We start from the raw sequence: 24017 nt of genomic DNA, 5'->3' as shown, positions 1-24017 counted from the left end.
CTGCAGATGCAGATCCTAACACCTATCCTGTCCTTCCTGTTCCCTACTCAGATGATGCATCCCTCCGCTTTGAAGTCTTTTACAGAGACAATAAGGTAGCTTTTCGGGCCTATAATGGGCTCTTCTTGGCCAGAGTACACAGAAGCTTCCACACAATTGAAGCGGCCAAAGCTGTTGCCAATGGTACTTGTTGTTTCCGACCAATGATTGGTGATCTTTGCGTCCCTACCTTTAAAATAATAAAAGTGGCTGCGCTTGACTTATCAGAAGTGAAATGCCTCCACTGTGTCTTAAAGAAGGAGACTTTTATTAACAGGAGTGGTGAACCCCAGACTCACACCTTCTCTATGACGTGGGAGACTACAAGTATGGACAGAATTGTCTGGAATCGCCCCTGGGGGCTTGGTTTGGCTGCTTCATGTCGGTTCAGACTTGCTGATACGACAGCCACACTGACATACACAGAGGACAATGAGAAGACTGTCTCTGTGACAAGGAGAACTTATGAAAAACGTGAAAAGCAGGTGGTGCTACCTCCCCAAAGGAAAGCTACAGCTCGCCTTGTGGTCTACAAACATGACAGTGCTGCTTTTCCATTCAGGGCCACCATCCGCAAGGTGAAATCTAATGGGGATGTGGTGACCCTGCGTGAGCTGGGTGCGTGGACAGGGCTTCTATATCATGATGTCGAGCTGGAAGTTGTGACAGAGCAACTTCCTGATTTGTGTAGCACCATGTGAAGCTGCAGGACTAATAGTTTTCTGAGGGGAATGGTGTTGGGTTGAATGTAGTCCTAATTTCTGAGGCAATGCCTCTGCTGGAATTGCATACCTTCCTAACATTGTCCCCTGTATGATGCTCTGCATGATGCTCAGCTTAAGTTGCTTCTAGGCCAGGCTGATAGAGACTCCCTCCTGGGTTCTTAAGCAGTATTTCTGCCTCCGAGTTTGGGGGTCTGCAGTGACTACTTTTATGCTGAGCAATCTCCTCTTCTTGTAGCACAATTCAAATATTTAAATAAAATTGCAATTTTTGGAATGTCTTGTTGCTACTCTTCATGGTTGGGGAAGGGATGACTCATGGCAAGGTTAAAGGTTTGCTCTTGAGTATCTTCAGAGTTAAATGGAGGAAAAACAGTACTGTATTTAAAGAACACATGTGATCTCATTGTTGCGATAACAGTATATGGTGTTGTTGGCTGGGGTACACAGTTAATCTTTCAACTTATTTACATAAGAACAGCCCCCCTGGATCAGGCCATAGGCCCATCTAGTCCAGCTTCCTGTATCTCACAGCAGCCCCAGGGAGCACACCAGATGCCCCAGGGAGCACACCAGATAACAAGAGACCTCATCCTGGTGCCCTCCCTTGCATTGGCATTCTGACATAGCCCATTTCTAAAATCAGGAGGTTGCACATACACATCATGGCGTGTAACCTGTAATGGATTTTTCCTCCAGAAACTTGTCCAATCCCCTTTTAAAGGCATCCAGGCCAGATGCTATCACCACATCCTGTGGCAAGGAGTTTCACAGACCAACCACATGCTGAGTAAAGAAATATTTTCTTTTGTCTGTCCTAACCCTCCCAACACTCAATTTTAGTGGATGTCCCCTGGTTCTGGTGTTATGTGAGAGTGTAAAGAGCATCTCCCTATCCACTTTATCCTTCCCATGCATAATTTTGTATGTCTCAATCATGTCGCCCCTCAGGCGCCTCTTTTTTAGGCTGAAGAGGCCCAAATGCTGTAGCCTTTCCTCATAAGGAAGGTGCCCCAGCCCAGTAATCATCTTAGTGGCTCTCTTTTGCACCTTTTCCATTTCCACTATGTCCTTTTTGAGATGCGGCAACCAGAACTGGACACAATACTCCAGGCATGGCCTTACCATTGATTTGGTCTGCTTAATTGCTGATCAGTCACTTGATGATGCATGCGCTTGGAACCAATGAGCTTGGCTAGATACAGCTTAAACAGTCAATGGGAACTGCATGTATTTTCAGGCATGAGAGTTGGGCACTGTCATTGCTCTGATAATGCAGCAGGGCAAATGGCTCTAAGCAATGGCGGGGGAGGGGTCACATTGGAGGGGAAACACAAAGGAAACACAAAGGGGAAACACAAATGTCAGTATTGACATTGACTAGCAAAATTTCAGGTGGCTATTTTCCAGCCTTATCTGGAGAGCCCTGCATGCAAACCAGTAACTGACTGAGGGAAACTGGAAGTAGCATTTTCTGCCATTGCCGGCCATTCTGAAGCCCTCCAGAGGGCTTAAAGGGGCAAAAATTCTGGATTTGATGATACTGTGATATTTGGTATCAGCAGGGGGTTTGAGGAAGGATCCCCTGTGGATACTGAGGTCCCACTTGTATAGGTTATTGCAGTCACTCCTCTCAATGTCACTGTTCTGACTGTACAGAACACAATTGTAACATGATCTTTGTGCCTTGCCCCTGCTTCACCAAATGCTCAAGGTGCTGTGGACTACTAGAAGTTTGAGTAAATTGCATTGGCTTTCTTAGTACAAAATTGGAGTTCTTGCAGTATAAACACAATCCTATTTGTTGAGGTCTCTTCAGTAGGGAAGCATTGTCCCAGAACCTCACTGGGCTTTATGAACGCTTAGAGTGGGAGTTGGTGTAAAAGGCTACCTCAGCCATTTCTCCCGCTTTCTCTGGTAGCATAAACTGCCATGTTCCTCAGCCTGCCTCCCCATCATGTAGACCAGGGGTGTCCAAACTTTTTGGCAAGAGGGCCACATCATCTCTCTGACACTGTGTCGGGGGCTGGGGGAAAAAAAGAATTAATTTACATTTAAAATTTGAATAAATTTACATAAATTAATATGCTAGAGGTGGAACTTATATGAATGAATAAAGGTCTTGCAATTGTTCAAGCCCTATAAAAGGCATCGCACAAGGCAAGGCCACCCTTTTCTTTGCTGCCACTGCTGCATCACAGATGTGAATCAGCAAGCAATGGAGGGAGCCCTCATCCCACAGCTAACGTGAGAGGTCAAACTCACGGTGAAAGCATGGTGAAAGCAGTTGCGTTGGGCCAGTGCAGGCTGCAGCAAGTTTCCAGAGGGCCAGAGGCTCATTGGAGACTGGGGTGTCCCTGAGGGCCACATTGGGAGTCCAGGGTTTGGGCACCCCTGATGTAGAATAAATAGGTGATGGGCTATTCCTTGTATACAATTTCAATACCAAGCAGGGATTTTTGCCACCCTCCTAGACTTATATAGATACTACAGAGAATCTCAAAATGGCTCACCCTCAGATCAAATGATTTTCTCAAGAACACTAAATACATGAGTCCTTCCTAGGAGAGGGTTCAAGGATAGAAAATAGCATCCACAAAAATAGTGTTTACTATAAGACTGCTTGGGAACTTGATTTGGTTTCAGATGCACTTAATACAACGCCAGGAAAAATAAAAGGTGTTTAATCATTATTTCTCTCTGGGATAGGTTGCCAGAGGAATTTCTAGCAACAAGATATGCTGGGGCTTGGATAGAAGCTGGGGAGAGGAACTGTTGCTGGCCAGTGAACAAGACACTATGTATATTATGTAGGATATTATTATGTATTATCTACAAGTATACATTTTTATAAACAGAACTGGCTCACTCTTTAAATGGAAGTTAGTTCTAGCATGCAAACCTGTGGTCTATGTAAGTGCAGTCTGGCTCTCTCACAGGTGTTCAGTGCAGGGATGGCTCTGTAGCAGTGGTGTCACTAGGGTTCGCATCACCTGGTGAGGGATGCCAGCGCTTCACCCCCATGCAGTGGGCAGGGCAACAGCCCAGGTGGTGGGCGTGGTGATGTACCATCACTGTACCTTTTGATAGAACAAAGATAGAACACATTCTGCATGAAATTATGCATTGATTGATATATAACATGATGGTATTATTCTTCCAAATTGTGATTTTAGTGATTTTGGTCACTAGTGGTGTCACCCCCCTCCCAAAGGTGTCAACTTACTATCACCTTATTGCAGCAGTTCTCAAACTTTTAGCACTGGGACCCACTTTTTAGAATGACAATCTGTCCAAGACCCACCAGAAGTGATGTCATGATGGAAGTGACATCAACAGGCAAATTAAAATAAATAAGTATAAATAATTAAAATAAAACAAATAAGTAAGCAGAAGTCAGCCCTGGACCACCAAGTGAATTTCCTCCGTAGCCTGCCTGCAATAACACCCCCCCCCCTCCAAAATCAGTAAGGTTTTCAGTCCCACCCAGTGCCCAGTTCAATTTAAGAACTTCTGTTTAAACCAGATCACTGTCAGGATCCACCTGGCTTTGCAAGTCTCAAAAAGGTTCACCTTATCAGCCTCTGTTTTGATCTTTTTTAGTGGGGAGGGGGAGGCTGCTTTCTGGAGCATTTGCTGAGCTCCAGTTCCATCAGATCAGGACTATTCTGGTGGCTTCACATTCCCCTTTCCTGGTCTGACCACCAGCCAAGGCACATTTGCTTACTCATGAGTAAGCACGACCATGAGGCTTAGTTTCGCTTTACAAAGGGATCAATACATTTGTCTGCTTGGGGGGAGGGACTTCCTTCTCAGGTGTTTTTTTGGGATGCAGGATTGGATCAGGACCATTCTGATCATTGGATCATTGGATCAGGACCATTCTGGTGTTGTTGAATTCCTCTCAGCCTGCCCTTTCCGACGGACTAAGGCAGGTTCGCCTACACACAAGAAAATGCGCAATACAGTTCAGTTTCACTTTGCATAGGGCTCCATGCATTTTTGGTTCTGTGGTTTTTTTGGCCATAACGTCTGATAGAAAAGGGATATTTCACTCTGGTTTCTTGCATTGTATTCTGCTTGAAATTCCACATCCAAAGTTATATAACATGATGGGGTTACTAACCACCATGATTTTAGCGTGTCACCCCGCCCCCCAACCTGGTGCAGCCAGCACCCAGCACACCCTCCTAGCGGTGCCACTGCTCTGTAGAGACACTCAGTGGTTTATGCCTGGCCAATCTCTGGGGCAGCTTCTCTCCCCCCCCCCCTTGTTGATCCAGGTCTCATGGGGATGCTTAATGGGTGGAGGTGTGTTTTTTTTGGGGGGGTGGTGGTAAAAAAACTGCACATTGGTGTATATTTTAATTTCTGAAAAATAGATTACTTTTCCAGTTAGAAATAATTTGGTTGCATATCACCTGCCTAGCACACTTTTAACGTGTCTAAAATTAATAAAAACGACAATTTGAAATAAAAACACCTAATATTTTCTGCCTTTCAAATCACAAAATCTGCAAAAAAAAAAAACAAAAATCCATTTTAAATACCCCTATTAATGGATGATTGTAGTTGAAAAGAGTCTTGCAGTGAGAGATTTATAGCAGAAAGTCAGTGGCTGGGGAATGTTAATTATCTCTACCCTCAGTGCTTCTCCAAATTGCCTCTTCCCAAAACTGGTTTGAACATCAGTGTATCTGGTATGACATTTGCCAGAAGCCTGATTGGGGACAGGAAGAGGTGATGGCTGTGAGAGGTGTGAGGAGCAGTCAAGCTGAGGGAGGGGTGGACACTTCTTCAGGTTCACATGGCAGGTGCACATCACAACGGCCCCTAGAAGGTCCTGCGTAAAGTGTAACCACCTCATGGGGTGACCTTCAGCACCAAGACTCTCATAGAGCTTCCCATTGCAGTAAAGCTGAAAAATGAACTTGAATAGTTGCCTGGTCACCACCTGTTCACATAAACCACCATAAGTAAAGGGTTAGTATATGTGAGCGAGGTATACTCTGTGGAGCTGGTGCAGTTTTCCCCTTGCTGTTGTGGGACATGATGGAGGACTCCTCCCAGTTGTCCACCATGTTCCTCATGATGAGGTCACGCACCTCCCTAGCCATTAACTGAGAATCATATAGGAGAGGGACCAGAACATGCATGCTCCATTTTCTGTGATGGGAGCTATAGTGTGAGACACCATTTCCCCAATAACATTTGAATACTCAATTCCCATATCAACTTAAGTCTATGGACCCTCTGCTGTTATTTACAACAATTACAGTCAAAAGAAAATTCCTCCTGTGAGGAAAGCTAGACTGTGCCACACAATTCTTGAGCCAGTTCCCCTTCCTAACTCTCCTCTCACTGGAACACAGGGATAAGCAGAGCAAGGGCTGGTTATAGCACAAGTTCTCAGGAGAAAGGTTCATCAAAAACTTGAGGTAGCAGAACTTCGCATGGAGTCAGAAATACACTTCTGTATACTGTTCAGATTAAACACTAAAATGACTGTTATTTTTCTGTATTTTACTGTACTACCCCTTGCCATACTGACTTAAATAGGGTTAAGTTAAAAAGGCCAGCCTGGGCTCAGTTACCGTGCAGGCCACGGTCCTCTCTCAGGCAGAAGCAAAGGGGAAAAAGCCAGCCAGCCTAAGCACAGGTGGGATCTTTGTATCTGTGGAGGATCTGTTCCAGAACCCCCTGCGGATCTGTGATTTTCTTCCCACCTGGACTTGATTGCGTCAGAATCCCTTCTGAGCTTTGGGTGGCCATTCTGAGCCACTTTGGGTGGCATTCTGAGCCTCGAAGAGGCTCCATGTGGTGGTGTGCAGCCTCTCCAAGTCTCAAAAGAGCTCCCAAACTGAGGTTTCTGTCACATCTGGGAGATCTGCAGGGGGGGCAATCTGTGAGTCCAGCATCCTTGCCAGGATCCAGGCAAATCCATGGATGCCAAATTAGTAGATAAAGAGGCCCCACCTGTAATAGGAAGGTTCTATAATTAGAGAGTGAATTATATTAAGATTTGCCCCTTTAGGCAAATCTTAATGTAATTAAGATATATATAAATATATATCTTAATTATATTAAGATATAAATAATTATAAAAAATTATAAAAAATAAAAGATAAATATAATTAAGATTTGCCCCTCTAGGGGTTGATTAGGATGAAATCCTGAATTATGTTTTTAAGCATTTGTATGGGTACCTTTGTAAGCAAAAACCAAGTCAATATCTCATCCAACCTAAGCGATATTGGGGAATCCGTGAAAACGCATTTTATCCCTTTTCAACCCTTAGGGGGTCAAATTTCAAACAATTCCTTCTTAGTAGGTCCTTATGTCATGGAAGGAATATACGTACTTCCCAATTTCATGTTTCTAGATTCCAGAGGTTTGGGCTGGGCATTGAAGAGTCAGTCAAGACATTCATTTTTAGATAGTTGGATAGATAGATCAATCAATCAATCTTCCTCTCCCCCCTGCATGCAGGGCCTCAGAAAGGAATTTTATTGGGGGTACAAATTTTCTTTTGGACCCCTTCCCAGAGGGGTGAAACAGAGCAGGGGAGGGTGGTGAGAAGAGTGGGCAGAACAGGGGTGGGGAGAAAACAAAACATACCAACAGGGGGTGGCAACTGCCAGAAGAAGTCTTTGGAACCCAGGTCTACTGGGCTTCCCAGTGCAGAGCTCAGGTTTAATTTCCTGCACAGTGGCAGCAGCTAGATATAGTAATACAGAAAACCAAACACACTCTGAGCAACCCAATCCTGCGCTTCCCAGCATCCAGGGCTGCAGCGGCGCTGTAATGGCTACCGCTTACACACCCTTACCCTGTGTAATCCCCAGGCAGTAGGGCGCAAATTCAAGGAGAACTGTGTTGGGTCTTCCAGGCCGGGAGGGGGGATAAGATATGGCAGCAGAGCCTGGTGCTGTCTCCGCCACCCTCCCACCCCACTCCCTCCCCTGCCACACCTTCCCCCTGCCCTCTCCCCATCCCAGAATACCTCCCCCCTACTCCGACTTACCTCTCTGTTATCCAGCACTTACTTGTATCTCTGGGCAGCGGTCATTGCTCCTCTGCCCAGCTCTGGCTCAATGTGGGCGCTTGTGCCGGCTCAGCAATAAGTGTCACACGCATGCCTTATGGCATGTTTGTGACACTGTGTACAAGTGTTGGGCTGGTGCACAGGCTGTTGGATTGGGCCCTAAGGCTCTTTAAAATCTTTTAAATATAGAAAATCATTGCAGAAAATTAGCATCATCGTATTTAGGTTCACACTAGAATGGAAAGTGTCCTATGTGCACCAAAACTAACTTCTGCAGCAGCTGTAGTCCTGCAACGATGTCCCTAAGATCATGGTTAGCGGATCCATAAGCCAAAGAGCTACTGTAGCAGGCCAGTTTTCACCCAGATAGGCACTGTATTGAGGACTGTCATGTATGCATTCCTCAGCCCAGCACATATGGCCTGTGGCAGCAGTTGCCACAGCACACCCAGCATCCCATGCAATCAGTGAGTTTGAGTGAGTTTGGAAAATATAAGATCCCAAGAAATTTCTGGTGCCCCTCCTTTGGTTCCTGTGCCCCCTTTTTGACCCTGGGCCCAGATACAAATCACCCCCTTCACCCTCCTCTCATGGGTCCTGCTTGCATGGTGCCAGTGTTGCTTTCTGTTTGTAAGGAGGCCACTGTCTTTTCTTCTCCTCCTCCCCCCTCCCAAAGCCTCTCTTGCCACTGCCTGCCTGTAGCTGCACTGAGACACCCCCCCCCCAGAACACTAGCACAGTGTATTCACAGATAACAAGAGACAGGGATAATTAATTGTTAATCTTAACAAGGTGAACAATTGTCCAAGTAATGATTTTCTACTGTGGATTTCTTATGCTTTGTTTGTTAAATTCTATTTTTCTTTCTATTTTCCTGTTGACTGCAGTAGACTTGATTTTTGCTGAATTCATCTCATACCTGGTCAGCAAAACCCTTCACCCTGTTAGAAAAGATATTACCGGTAACTTATTGCCTGCTGCTTCTCCAGAACTGTAGCCTTGCCCATTTAAAAGAGCTTTTATTCACTTGAAAAGTTAAACATATATGATTGATGAGGTGCATAATAGTTAATGTAGCTAACAAAGCTACAGGAGTTACACTGTGCTAGAGTTTAGTTTCTCATTCCCAATAATTTGTTAAAATGGGATAACCCATAATTCCTCCCCCCCACATGCTTTATCTTGTGCCCTGAGTACAGTAGTATAATGTTTGATGTTTTTTTAATTACGTTCATGTTTTTACTGTGTGCATTTTATATTGTCCATTGTTTCTATCTCCTGGAAATTGTTTTATGCCAGTAAAGGTATCAATCAATCAATCAATCAATCAATCAATCAATCAATCAATCAATCAATCAATCAATCAATCAGGGATAATTAAATTTGTGAATAGTGGATTCATGTATAAAGAGAACTGACTATACTAAAATGGCATTGAGTGAGAAAGGATAGCCTTTTTTCATTCAAGGTTCAAACTGGAAATCTCTAACACAGTGTTTCTCAAATTGTGGGTTGGGACCCACTAAATGGGTCACGAGCCCATTTCAGGAGGGTCCCCCTTCATTTCAATATTTTATTTTTAATATATTAAACTTGATGCTACTATGGTATGTGACTCCATTTAGGAAAATGTTACAGACCTATAATTTAACAAACTACTGTGTATATTCTTTTAACAATGTTAGTAAATGGGACTTACTCCTGGAAAAGTGTGGGAGGATTGCAGCCTAGGATTGTTTTCTGCTTGGTGATGTTGGAAATTTTCCTGCTTGGTGATGTCACTTCTAGTCATGGCATCACTTCCGGTGAGTCCTGAGAGATTCTCATTCTAAAAAGGTGGGTCCCAGTGCTAAATGTGCAAGAACCACTGCTCTAACAAATATGTGAAGAGGACCATTTGCCTAACTCGGAAGCAAATGTTAAGCCATTCTACTGCACTGCAGTGCTGCCTACCTCTGCTGAGGAAGATTCCCCTCCCCTGCATACCTGCAACTTTCTTAACCCTAAAATGGCATTGACTGGGAAGGATTTGCCTTTTTGCATTTGAAGCCCCATCAGAGGCAATTGCCATCAGCTGTGCTCCTTTGCTTGCCAGTGGGAGGTATAAAAGGTCTCTGCTGGGCAAGCCTAGGTGTTCCCCTTTCTTTCCCAGCAAGTGGCAGGTAGGAGATAAGTGGAGGGGCAAGGTGTTTACTGGTGAGTGTTTCAATTAAATGATGGTGCTTTGCTTTTACAGGCCAGTATCTCTTTGGGTAGCTTCTCAGATGTCTGTGCTCTCCTCTGCTTCATAAGCCTGTTCCTTCCTTTGGTGTTCTCGCATGAAATGTGGGTTAGCTGTAATTGCTTCAAGGAGGCTAGTAGCATGAAGCCAGGTGTGCCTGCTCAGAAATAAGCATCCCTTGTGCAACTTGAGGGTGATTTCTTCCTTTGTAAGAGTACTTGGGGCCTGTGTGTTTCAGAGGACCCTATCTGGGGCTGGATTTAGACAAGGTGTCTGTAGCAGGCCAAGATTCTAGGGCTCTCTTGACAAGGGTTGGGGGGGGGGAAGTTGGAGAGAATGCCAGCATTTTGCACAGCTGAACCAGATAAGAGATATCTGATAAGAGAGGCAATGATGAGGCTATAAAGCTGGGCTGTGGCTGAATGCTGGCCTTTAATGTCCTGCTTGGCTGGGCTTTAGATTCTTCTACCTTGTTCATTAGCTCCAAACTCTTATCTTGGGCCTCAGTTTTCTTCTTTTGGTCCCAATCTGCAGTAGCTGTGTAATGGGTGGGGGTGTGTTCCTGTGACATTAGCAGCTGCCATTTTGTGGCTGTCCACTTAAGGGCACAACTAAGTAGTGGTGTGAAGTAGGAAGTCTGCAGGTGTTCTTAATAGGCAGTTCAAACATAACAGGCAGCAACAGAAGATGGAGTTGTTTGTGGAGCAGGCACCCTTCAGATGGTTTTAGGTGGTGGAGTTGGGAGAGTGAAGATCAGGTGCAAGACCTTAGCAGGTTGTGCGAGGTAAGCAGGAACAGGCTCATGGAGGGTTTCTGAAAGGAAGGACATGGAGCTTGTGACAGATCCAAGAAGCTGGTGAACAGGATGAATGACCGTTATGGCAGCAGCATGTTGAATGGTCATAAGGGAACTGAGGTGACTTGGAAGAACAGTAGGGAGGAGCTCATAGCAGCCAAGATGAGCAGCAGGGTATGAACTGGAGTCTTTGCTGAGGAGCAAAGGCTAGATTCTTGCAATATTGAGAAGGGGGAATTTACATGATTTGGAATTTGGCTGAATATGACCCATCTGTGGCAAGTCTCATTGGCCTGGAAGAAATGGGGTGTGCTGACCTGATTGTATGCTCTGTTCTGGGTATTTCATGTACAGTGACCAAAGCCTGCTAGGGGTCTTGGAGCCCTGTATGCAAGCCCTTCTCCACAGGATGGGATTGCAAGTCTGCTTGTGTGTGGGGTGGGGGAGTGGAGTGTTTGCACAAGGCATTTGGTGCACTATTGGCCATGTTGAGTAGTAGTTTAATCAGTAGTGGGTAGAATCAGATGTTATTTTGGAGGGCTATGATTCAGCTGCTGCTGCATTCAAAAAACCAAAGCTAATGCATTAAATGTTGTGTGGACTTTAGCCTAAGGATCTGAATAATGCAGTGTAATATGCATAACTTGATACATACATCTTTCTAGATTGCTGGTGACTGGCTGACACAACCACAAGAAGTTTCAGAATGGTAAGCACAATGTCCTTTGGAGAATGGAGCTGTGTAACTAGCATGATGTTCTTTTATTTTTTTGCATTGAGCTTGGGAAAACTGCTTCTGGAGAGAGTAACTGAAAGGCTGCCTAGCTCTTTCCCTGTATGCCAGTGGATCCCAAATTCTTTTGACTGGTGGCTCCCTTGATCTACTGGGCCATTGGCCATTGATCCCCATTAGGGTTCCAATCCTATGCGTTGTATAGATTTGTGGGTTTTTTGTAAGGGTTCTGCAGCTCCCCGGTTGGCTTCCACAAGGAGCCACAGCTCACAGTTTGGGAACTGTTGCTGAATGTCCTCAACTTGTGCCTTCCATACTTTGATTCTTGGGTTCATGCTTTCAGGGCATGATGACTTTTAGAGGAAGGCCAAAAGTTAAGTGCAAGGCCTGATAGTTCTGTTCTGCTGCAGAGGCCTTGGTGAGTACTTGGGCCCAGAATCTGGATATCTCCAATATGTTGATCATTTAAGTTGATACACTGATTTAAGCTGATCATTTTGGTTAGTTGTACAATTTGGCTGGTTGAACAATAAACAGTTGTTGGATGGCTGCAGTGCAGCACCTCTAACCTATCTGTGCTTATACAACATTGTTTTAAGTGGCAGTATTGCACTAAACACCAGGTACACATGGTTAAGTGGACACACTGACAGCCACTCCTTTATAGCAGAAAGCTTATATAGTGTTTCAGTCTTTAAAGACTAGCAAGAGATGGGGTAATGGATGGAGAAATTATAGAAATAACTAAAATGTGGATAAGTTTACTACTTGTAATGGGATCACATCTTTCTCATCTCAATTCTCCTTTCAGGCTGTCTCTAAAGGCCTGGGCCAACTTAAAGCCTACATCGATGCAGAGGAGGGAGTATCCTTCCAGATGGACAACAAGCTGATCTGGGACTCCTTGGGCAGAAATTATGAGTGTGCCATTCAGGGTGTGTCTGAAAAAAAGGAGTCGAGCAAGTTCTGTATCACCCTTCTGCCTTCACGAAAGGTTATGCTGAGAGACTCGCTTGGTATGTACCTTGCCACAGCATCTGCAAGTACAGACCCAAACTCCTATCCTCTCTTCCTTGTTCCCTACTCAGAAAATGCAGCCCTCCAATTTGAAGTCTTTTATAGAGACAATGTGGTAGCTTTTCAGGCCTTTAATGGGCTCTTCTTGGCCAGAGTTGACAGAAGCTTCCACACAATTGAAGCAGCCAAAGCTGTTGCTGATAATAGCTGTTGCTTCCGACCAATGATTGGTGACCTCTACCTCCCTACCATCAAAATACTAAAAGTGACCGCAGGTAACGTTTCGGCAGAGAGTGGCAACACCTATGTCTTAAAGAAGGATACATTTATCAACAGGAGTGATGTGTCACAGGTTCACACGTTCTCCATGACATGGGAGACCATAGTTACGGACAGAGTTGTATGGAGACGCCTATGGGGGCTTGGTTTTGCTAATTCATGTCAGTTTACAATTGCCAACATGACAGCCACAGTGAAATACACGGAGGATAATGAGAAGGCTGTCTCTGTGACAAGGAGAATTTATGAAAATCGTGAAAAGAAGGTGATGGTACCTCCCAAAAGTAAATCTACAGCTTGCCTTCTGGTCAACAAACTTGACAATGTTGCTGTGCCATTCATGGCCACCATCCGTAAGGTGAAATCTAATGGGGAGGAGGTGACCCTGCATGAGCCAGGTGCCTGGAGAGGCCTTTTATATTTTGATATCCAGCTGGAGATCACAACAGAGCAGCTTTCTAATTCATGTATCATCTTGTGAAGCTGCAGGACTACTCCATTTTCTGAGGGGAATGGTGTTGGGTTGAATCTAGTCCTAATTTCTGAGGAGATGCCTCTGCTGGATTTGCATACCTTCCTAGCATTGTCCCTGTATGATGATCTGATTAAATTCCTTCTGGTCCAGGGGAATAGAGATTCCCTCCTGGGTTCTCATGCAGTATTTCTGCCTCCAGGATTCAGATGCTTGCAGTGACTATCTCTTTTACACTGAGTGACCTCCTCATCTTATAGTACAATCCAAAAATGTAAATAAAGTTGCAATCTTTTGGAATGCCTTGTTGCTACTCTTTGTGGGTGGGCAGGGGATGATTCATGGCAAGGTTCAAAGGTTTGCTCTTGAGTAATTTCAAATGGAGTGATTTTAAATAGAGGAGAACCCCTAAACCAGAGTATTTAAAGAACATGTGATCTCATTGTGCTTATAGTATCTGGCTTTGTTGATTGGGTATACCATTAATCTTATCATTTGGCCTGCTTAATTGTTGAACCATCACTTGATGATGCTTGTGTTTGTAACCAATGAGCTGGCTAGATGCAGTTTAAAGAGTCAATGACAATTGTATATATTTTAAGGCATGAGAGGAGGGCAGTGGCAATGCCCTGATAATGCAGCAGGACAAATGGCTCTAAGCAATTGGGGGGGGGGCTGGGTTGGAGGGGCAACACATATGCTCAGGATAATGCAGCAGGAGCATACAGCACACAACCCTAACATGTTCTTCCTGTTGTGCCCCTACTTCCTCAAATGTTCAAGGTGCTGCGGACTACTGGAAGTCTGAGTAAACTGTATTGGCTTTCCTAGCACATAATCTGAGCTCTTGTGGAATAAACATGATCCCAAACAAAATCTGGCCTGGATGCCTTTAAAAGGGGGTTGGACACGTTTCTGGAGGAAAAATCCATTATGAGTTACAGGCCATGATGTGTGTGTGCAACCTTCTGATTTTAGAAATGGGTTATGTCAGAATGCCAGATGCAAGGGCGGGCACCAGGAGGCCCTCCCTCTTGTTATCTGGTGTGCTCCCTGGGGCATTTGGTGGGCTGCTGTGATACAGGAAGCTGGACTAGATGGGCCTGTGGCCTAATCCAGTGGGGCTGTTCTTATGTTCCTTTTGTTGAGGTCTTTTCAGTTTGAATCATTGTCCCAGAGCCTCAGTGGCTCTATCTGTGATGTTTGATCTGCAGTTACTCCTTCAGCCATGCATGTTGTGCATACACAGATTCTTACATGAAGTGAGAGTATTTATTTCAAATATGTATCCTGCCCTTTTGGCCAAACCAGGTTTTTAAGGTCATTTGCAGTAAAATTCATAGAAACCAAAATAAACTTACTCACAAGCCAGGTGATTGCAGGAAAAAACAAACTCAATATCTTTGAGGCCCAAGTGGTCTTATGTAGCAATTTCCAATGATGGACACAAGGGGGAGATATTGGCATTAGAATATGAATAGCAGTGAACTAACTTCTCCATGGAAGGAGAGTTTTAGTGAGGGGGGGGGGGCTGGTAGAGACATGATTCCTCTACCCCAGTCTAATCTTTGGCCCAACAGGTCTTGCAGGTTTTAGAAGCACTAAAAATCTGTGGACAGGATGTGAGTGCAGGCAAAAGCATGGCTCTGTCATGCCACCTTGGACTCTTAAAAATGATTGTTTCCAGTGAAGATGGTACTGAAACACAAGCTAGAATGGATGTTATAACCACATGCATACGATTCATTTTCACTTAAACTCAAGACTCCAGCTTGCTGCAAGAGTCACATTCTTGGGTTGGGTTTGCTTTTTCCCCCTACAACTCTTTGCATGTTTTTCTTCTCCCTGCCACTGATGCTTTGAAAAATTATTCTTGGCCACTGTTGGGGCATCATTAGTACTGGTGACTGAGGGATATGTTCCTGGTACATTGTTCTGGGGAGTTTGCAGTCGCTTGAGACTGTGGTCAGGTCTTCTTAGCTTAGGGAATCACATATGACACAGTGAGGAAAAATGAAGCAGAAAAGTTCACTGGTTGCAAGGGATTACTCAAGTCTGGACGTATGCACAACTTCCTTGAGCAGCTGTGGGAGGAGGTGGTTGGAACTGGCCCCTCCTGAAACAGGAGTAGAATGCAAGTCTTGTATGGTGCCCGGATAGGTATGTTAATCACTAGCTCTGTTCAGACCATGCTCATTCCTTGATGGGAACATGATCAAGTGACAACTTGTATGCCTTGAGTGTGCCATCCCAAATCAGACACCAGAAGCAGAACTTTGGTATCATCTCAAGATGCCATGCTTTCCCCCTTAGTATCCATTGACACATTCATTCAGTGATCTACAGACATGTGCAAACCAGCCCTTCCTGCCTTTACTGTTTCCAGTTCAACTAGCCTTTAGGGTATTCATGGCTTATGCCATATGGCAGGGGTGCTCAATACATCAATCGCGATCCACTGGTTGATCGCGAGGCAAAATGAGTTGATCGAAGGCTTCTCTCCTGTCCATGCATCCCTGGGAGTGAGCCCCGGTGACTCTACTGGGGCTGACTCATGAGTAGACCTGGAGAGGAGCCACTGGCAGGCTTCTCTCCCATCCATGCATCCCTGGGAGTGAGCCCCGTTGACTCTACTGGGGCTGACTTACCTTTCCCCTGTTTTTGCACTGGTATGTATGGAGATCTGCCCCCCCCCAACTTCCTTCTGTTGGTTCTGTGTGTAAGGGGTTTTGCACTGGTCTTGCTGTGATGTCTATATAGAGATCTTCCCTCCCCCACACCTTTCCCCTGTCTTTGCACTGGTCTGTATAGAGATCTGCTCCCCCCCCCCCACTTGTATTGGAATCGAGGAAGATCTGGTGAGGAGGTAGATGTGGTGTCAGCAGTGGCCCCTTTAAGAGTAAGGCCTGGGCATCCAGCAGAGTGTGCTGCACAGCTGCAGCCACTTGAAGGCAATAGGGCCCTCAGGGATATAAGAGCACCTGAGGCAGGAAGGGCTCCACTTATTTATGTGAGTCAGCCTTTTCCTACATGAAGATCATTAAGTCCAAGTACCGTTCCACCATGACTGATGAACATTTGGAAGTGTGCTTGAGGCTGGCTGTCAGCAGCTACTGTCCGGACTATGCATCCTTGGCTGATTCACTTCAGTGCAAGTCATCAAAGTAAACTCAAGTAATTACAAAAAATGTTTATAGTTATGTTGTGCTGTGCAATATTGGCTCATGTGGTTATGCAAGGTACACCAACATACATTGTACACATAAATGTTATATGTTATGATGGTGTGAACATTGTAAAAAAAACTCTGGTACATCTCCGGGCCTTGCTGGGTTTCAAAGTAGCTCTCGAGCCAAAAAAGTGTGAGCACCCCTGCCATATGGTGTCCCAGTTGGCTGGGCTGAACTAGCTTGTACTCCCATTGGCCAGCACTGCATTCTGTACAGGAAGTATCAGGCCATTGTGATAGCTTTCTTGATCTGTAGCCACATCAAATGGGGTTTGTGTTCCTTTTCTTTACTCAGCCTCATTTCTTTCCTGACTTTAGGGCAAAGGTACAGTATAAATTAGAGAAATTAAACATTTTACACCACCCTTGAATTTCTATCATGGATACTTTTTAAAAATGCTTTAAAATGCATTTTTAAAAGCACAGCATACATTAAGTTACCTGTCATTATTTTTCACCCAAAAAGAAAATGCAAAGTAGTAGAATAAGGACAGGAAGTCTCCTCTCCCAACACTTGTTTATTACAGGGATTGCTATGGCTGGGTGTCTGTGTGGGGAGGGGGAGGGAGAGGGAGGAAGCACATGACCATAATTCTAATTTGTATAGCAAATTGCCCATGGTTGAGGCAACAACAGCAAAAAGTGGAGAAAGTTCATATGGAAGCCCTTGATTTTCACACATGTACAAGGATCCAGCTGGTTTGGACAGAATGAACAAAAAAAGTGACATGTTATGATACGCAGGGCCAAATCACGTGGCATGGAGTTCTGTATCTTTTTTCCATCTTTAAAAAATGAAAAACAACCTTGGAAGGTGGCAATGAGCGGTGGAGAGTAGAACAGGGTCGCTTCATCTTTTCTGTTCCTGCTGTTTGTCTTCTAAAAATGCTTCCCCACCCCCGGGTTTTTCTCCGCATGGAACAAAAGATATAGGATCCCTATATAATGCAAATTTTCATTTTCTGTTTATGGCCTGATGTGAGGGGAACAGGTTGGACAAATGCTTGGACAAACCTGAGCAGCGATTTTCAATCTTTTTCATCTCACAGCACACTGAGAAGGCGCTAAAATTGTCAAGGCATGCCATCAGTTTTTTTTTTTTTACAACTGAAAAGGCACGCCATGCTGCTGGTGGGAGGCTCACATTCCCCAATGGCCCTACTAATAAATGACCCTCTCCTAAACTTTCAGTACACCTGCAGACCACTTGTGGCACATCAATTACTATACTAGAGTTGGCAGAGGAAATACTGATGGGATTGGGAAGGGAGCATAGTTGAACTCAAGGTATAAGATATTGGGTATATGTGGAGGTTAAAGGGGGCAGGAAGGGACAGGTGTGGTGGTCCTGCTGGAACTTAATGGCAGATGCAGAAAGCTGATGGTTCTGGGATAGCATTATGGGAGCTTGGGCAAAAGGTTTTGTCCACACTTCATCACTGAATAGAGAGACTGGGAATTCTAGTAAACAAGCAGCTTTCATTGCTGGACCCACCATAGCTGCTGCATTGTCAGGGGATAAAATATGACTTCATGGTAGTTGAACAAATGATTGGACAACTTGGGCCACCTGGCTTTTATGTGTGTGTGCGTGCGTGAACGCGCATGTACCAAGATTTCAATAAAAGTGGTAAGGAGATGCTGAAGTGCTATGGGATGAAAGAACTTTGTCAAAAGGGAACAAAAATACTCTAAGGCCCTTGTAGTTGAACAAGTCTCTGACACTCCCTTTACCCCCTCTGGAAACCGGCACTCCTGTCCATGGCCCTTCTCAGAGCAGCCTTGACTTCCTTGTTGCGCAGGGTGTAGATTAGTGGGTTCAAAACCGGTGTGACTGCTGTATACAGCACTGTCACAGCCCTGCCTGTTTCTAGGGAGTCCTCTGAGTGAGGACGCAGGTACATGGCTCCAGCACAGCCATAGTGGAGGGCTACCACAGTGAGGTGGGCCCCACAGGTGGAGAAAGTGCGCCGGAGACCTTCTGCTGAGCGCATGGCCACAACTGCCTGTAAGATGAGGCCATAAGATGTCAAAGTTAAGGCAAAACAGCCCATAATAATGGAGCCAGTGACCCCAGTTAGCAAGGCCTTGTTGATCCAGGTGTCAGAACAGGAGAGGGCCAAGAGTGGAGATATATCACAGAAAAAGTGCTCCACCCGGTTGTCTTGGCAGAAGGAGAGACGGGACATCATGATGGCATGGAGAAGTGAGTGGAAGAAGCCAGCTGTCCACACAGATGCAGCTAAGGTCCATCGTAGCTGACGACTCATCAAGACAGGGTAGTGGAGGGGATGGCAAATGGCCAAATAGCGGTCATAACCCATGATGGCCAAAAGCATAGCTTCAGTGCTGCCCAGAAAATGGAAGAAAAACATTTGGGCAATGCACCCACTATAGGGGATGTAGTTACTATGGGAGGCCAGCCCGACAAACATTTTGGGCACTGTGGTAGAGAAGTAGAAGATGTCAATGAAAGCCAGGTTGCCAATAAAGAAGTACATGGGGGTCTGGAGATGTGGGTCCCAGAGGGTCACAGTTGCCACCAGTAAGTTTCCCAAGATGTTGGCTATATATAGGAGCAGAAAGAGAGCAAAGAGGAAGCTGTAGAAATCACGGGCATCTGATACACCAATCAGGATGAATTCGGTGACTGATGTCCTGTTCTGCATCAGCCTGGCATATATGGAAAACAGGAAGAAATGAGATTGCTGTAATTGAAAAGGAATGAATATTGTTGGCCTAGCATTTATTTTTTTTAATCACAGTGGCAATTTGAGAATTGATATTTGGGTAAACATCTAAGCTATCATTCCTAAAGAAAATCATCTCACTGTTAAGTATAGTATAATAACGGCAAACCAAATTTCAATGTTCTAACCAACATTTTAAGGCTTCCGTTAAAAAAAAAACATAAGCAGTACCTCACATAAGCAGTAGTACACCTCGGAACACACTGCAGGGGAGCAATGATGTGGGAGACACATACCTTTCTCTCCAGCTTGTTAGCTTCCCAGAGGGGGCTGGTGGGAAACAAGATGCTATACCAGATGAACCTTTGGCCTGAACCTGTAGAATTTTTCTTACGTTCTTATGAAATCAATAAATTTTTAGGTAAAAGGCAGAAGACTAATCGCAGTAACTTTCTCAGTCAGTTAATTGTGTCTGTGACAGACTGAGCATATCTTTTTAAAAATTTTATTTTAAGAATAATAAATTTTATTTTAATATTTTCACAGGTTTTCTAAAGAAAACAGAACTCCTTTGGTCACAGTTCCATGTGGGATCAAATATAAATGACAAAACACAAGAAAGGTAAATCAGACAAACAACTCCGCCAGACTTTTGCAGAATGAGTTAGCAGAATCTATAGGACAATAGAAAAAGATGCCCTAAGAGGCATTTCTTTAGTTTGAAATGAGATTTTATCCATTGTAAAAGTCTGCCAAAGCAGGATCGGCCCATCCATGAGGCCCACTGAAGTGGTTGACAGGTTAGTTAGGGATGCCCACCTCCATTTACCTACTTGCTTCCTCTGCTCCTGTTTCCTAGACTGGAAGACAGAGACAGAGTGGAAGAGAAGTATAGGGGCAGTGGCATTCCATGGGGGGGGCAAGGGGGCAAATGATCAAGGGTACCATGCCTCGGGGCAGCGACACCTTCCTTGCCCGCTGTTCTGCCCTATCTGGAGCCTTCAGAGAGCTGGGGAGGCCATGCGACACCTCCCGGATTCTCTGAAGGCCTTCTGAGGCCTCTGGAAGGCTGAAAATGGCTACTTCTGATTTTCAGCTGCAGTAGCGATTCTCAGCCTTCAGGAAGCCTCAGAAGGCCGGGGGGGGGGGGGTCAGGCAGATTGTGTGTGGTCTTCTCAGCCCTCCAGAAGGCTAAAAATCACTACTAGCAATGTTTGGCCTTCTAGAGGGGGGTGGGAGGAGTGGCATTCAGCAGGTGGGTAGCACCCTGTGGTGTACAGAGGAGATGAGAGTGGTGAGTTAGAATGTCAGAGACACTCCACCACCCTTCTTCTTCTGCTCTGCCCCTTTCTGCCTTTTCCAGTGCAGGAAGCAGCAGAGGCTGGGTTATCTCTTGACATCACTGGGTCAAGTTGTGTGTGCAGAATTTGACATACTGGCTCAGGCATCAGGAGTTCTTGGATCAACCTTGTGCCAAATGGTCGTACTAGCTGCAAATAGATGGTATCTTTTTATGTTTTCACATAGCTGTCAACTGGAATAGCAGTCATATTGGCAGCTATCAGCAAAAGGACAATTACATTTTCCTGATTGGATAACCTTAGGATCCAAATAATAAATCAAAGGCATGTGTCTTCCACACAATTGCTCCCCTGCAAATGTATTCATTGGGTGGAAAAGTGGCAGCCCTGTTTTGTATATAGGAGACTATTAGTATGAACCAATCTCCTAAGGATGGAGAAAGAACTTAATAGAACTGGCTCCCCATCAATGTGATTCCAATACACAACTCCCCTCTTTGTGTAACTTAGGATGTCTCACTGTGATTTCAAACAGCTTCATCTGTATCAGCATAATTAAATGAGTGAAAATTTCAAGTTAATTACTGTATTAGCTACTACTTTTAAGGGATGAAAATGTGATCTAGAATCCACAGCTCTGTTCACCTGGTAGGATGTGGGTGTTCTCCTCTTCTTCTGGATGAGAAATGTTTTTGGGGATGTTAAGGATGGAATGTCCTCAGCAGCAGAGCAGGAGATGTTAGCCTCCCAGCTACTGGTAATCTGCTTGCAGCTCAGGTGAAAGCAGACTATTTCTTGACTATATGGCTGTGATGTCAGAGTATTTGGAAGAGTTAACGTGCAGCTGGGAATTTGTCTCAGGAGAAAGGAGGCCATTTCTGTAGCTCTGATTAGATGGAAAAACTAACGAGCATTCCATTTCAATTTGATTACAGGTCTTTCATAAAAGGAAACAGAAGGGAAAGATGGGGGGAGACCCAGGATGGAGAGTGACCAGAGCTAAGCAAAGGGCAGTGAGAGACACCCATATCCCCTCCATGTTCTGTGGTGCAGTAAGCACACATCTATTGCCCCAGAACTGGGAGGATTGGCCATTGGGGACCTCCTGCAGTAGCAAATGACCTGGGCCCTGTGCTACCCCCATAGGTCCCTGACCCCATGGGGGTGTAGAGCTTTCACTTAGACTAGATCTTTCAGAACTGTGACCAAAGGTGAAGCCACCTACTGTTGCGAGGTGTTGCAAGGTTCAAAAGCAAGACTCAGTAGTCAGGGTGATCGTCTCCAAGCTTTTATTACGTTGCCAGCAACGGGCGTCTCAAGGGACTCCTGTCCAAAGCATTGAGAGCATCTGTCAATCTTAACCAGACCCTTTATAACATTTTGGGTCCTTTGTTTGAAGATTTTGAACTTCCCACTGGCTGAAGTTTGACATCATAGATGGGGCTAACTCTTCATAGGCTGTAGATAACCTTAGAGACATTTGATTGGTGAGTTTCAAGATACAGGTTCCAAATAAGGCAAAATTATACATTTAAACATATGGAATACAGAGTTTTCAAGAACCAGTAGAGTGCACTGTAACCTTATTTTTATTCAGAACTGGCCTTTTGGCAAGTCTTCAGACCTTATTTCTTGACATACATCTTCTTTCTTGATTAAGGATGGCCTTGGTTGAGCCACCTGCTTATCTCTCCTTCACTCCTTCTCCTTTTCGCAGCAAAACACTGTAGGGCTTTCTGCCAACCTTTGTTAAGCAAGGTCCTTTGAACTTGCTTTTACTCTATGCCTTAATTCTATTTGGGACCTGTTACTTTGAGTACATTTAAGGGATCTATAGTGATATACCTTTCATATATTTTAACCTGAACAAGCCAAACTTTCCCTGCATAAAGGATTTCTTTTAAATGAGAAATCCATTTCTCATTTACCTTTAAACAAATTACATGTTCTCTATGTCAGCTACAACTCAAACAGGGGCTTTCTCATGAATGTTTCCTTTTCTAAACTGGTCTCTGCAGGTGTTTGTATCTCGCTAGCTAAAAAACCCTATTTCAGCCTGCCAACTGATAATACCAAAACCTTTCTGTACGACAATGTTGCAAATCTGTGTGTTTCCCCCACTTGTAACATCTTGGTTTGCCTGCATACTGCTGCCAAAAAGGAGCTTTGAGATGCAAGCTTCTGCCTCTGCCAAGGTTGTTTGCCCAAAACTGTGCTTATCTGAGTTACATTTCAGACTCTGAGGCTCAAACATCTTTAATAATAAAATCTAATATTATTATTATTATTATTATTATTATTATTATTATTATTATTATTATTATTATTATTATTATTATTATTATTATTAATAATAATAATAATAACAGTATTTATATACCGCTTTTCAACTAAAAGTTCACAAAGCGGTTTACAGAGAAAAATCAAATAACTAAATGGCTCCCTGTCCCAAAACGGCTCACAATCTAAAAAAATGCCAAGGAATACCAGCAGACAGCCACTAGAACAGACAGTGCTGGGGTGAGGTGGGCCGGTTACTCTCCCCCTGCTAAAAAAAAGGAGCACCCACTTGAAAAAGTGCCTCTTATCCAATTAGCAGGGGTTCGCTCTTTACTATTTACTTTACTAATAGCTCTTTACTATTCTGTGTGTTTCTATGCTTTAAGCAAACCTTTAATGAAATCAAGCAATTAAAATTTCTAATGCTTCCATATCTCTCTATATATGTTGGTTACACTTTAAGGACACAGACTAATTTTGAAGCTTTGGAAGAATAACTGACAGACAGACATGATGATATCTTTGGCACTTCTGAAATAATTCTTCCAGTGTTTTAATGTAAGGCTTCTGGCTAAGACAATAACATTGTCCTTTGCTCTGAAAAGCATGAAAGAATAATAATTTTAAAACTGCAAACTGTTTTGCTAATAATATTGCCCATCTGCTGCTGTTATCTAAAGACAGAAGTTTCCCTAGTATTTTTCTGTTTCTTCCTCTTATCTCCTTGCCTCCTCCAAACTTTCAAAGGGAATAGGCTTTGTCTTTGTCTAAGTCTAAAGTTCATTTCTTGCCAAGAAGCAACCTTGACATTTAGCAGAACTGCCAATTTTAGCAGAGCTTGCCAATTCAGCAGAACAGCCAGTTTGCAATTTCTAAGCTTTCCCTTAAATGAAAATAGTGTGACTTTTCAAACCTCCAAGCATTTGCCCTATTAAGTTTTTGCCCTAATGGCATATGACCCTTCATTCTGTATTACCTTCTATCACTACCAGGGCTTAGAGGATCCTGCTCTGCTTTCTGTTATGTAGATTGACCCCACAGGGAGCTGCCAATCAATACAGTAGTTGTAGAGCAGCCTACCTGCATGTCAGACCCACTTAGTACTCCCTGCTGCCTGCCCTCCTGGGAATGTCACTCTGCAACTCTTTTGATACAGAGCTGCCCACCTAGGGAGATGAGGAAAAGACCTCCCA

At 44.3% G+C, this 24017-nt stretch overlaps 1 protein-coding gene across 1 annotated transcript; it reads right to left on the bottom strand.

Annotated features, from left to right (window-relative positions):
• Positions 1-18283: 18283 nt before the first annotated feature.
• Positions 18284-19222, bottom strand: LOC136638698 (olfactory receptor 12D1-like). Its single transcript, XM_066612733.1, has one exon. It carries the CDS (start codon positions 19220-19222, stop codon positions 18284-18286), a length of 939 nt encoding a protein of 312 aa, XP_066468830.1.
• Between the last annotated feature and the right edge of the window lie 4795 nt (positions 19223-24017).

This window comes from Tiliqua scincoides, chromosome 2 (genome assembly GCF_035046505.1).
Source record: "Tiliqua scincoides isolate rTilSci1 chromosome 2, rTilSci1.hap2, whole genome shotgun sequence".
In the NCBI taxonomy this organism is placed as follows: domain Eukaryota; kingdom Metazoa; phylum Chordata; class Lepidosauria; order Squamata; family Scincidae; genus Tiliqua; species Tiliqua scincoides.
This window is presented reverse-complemented; position numbering and strand designations above follow the sequence as displayed.

Coding starts and splice junctions, on each gene's coding strand:
- LOC136638698 (XM_066612733.1), bottom strand. CDS start 19,222: ATGCAGAACAGGACATCAGTCACCGAATTCATCCTGATTGGTGTATCA.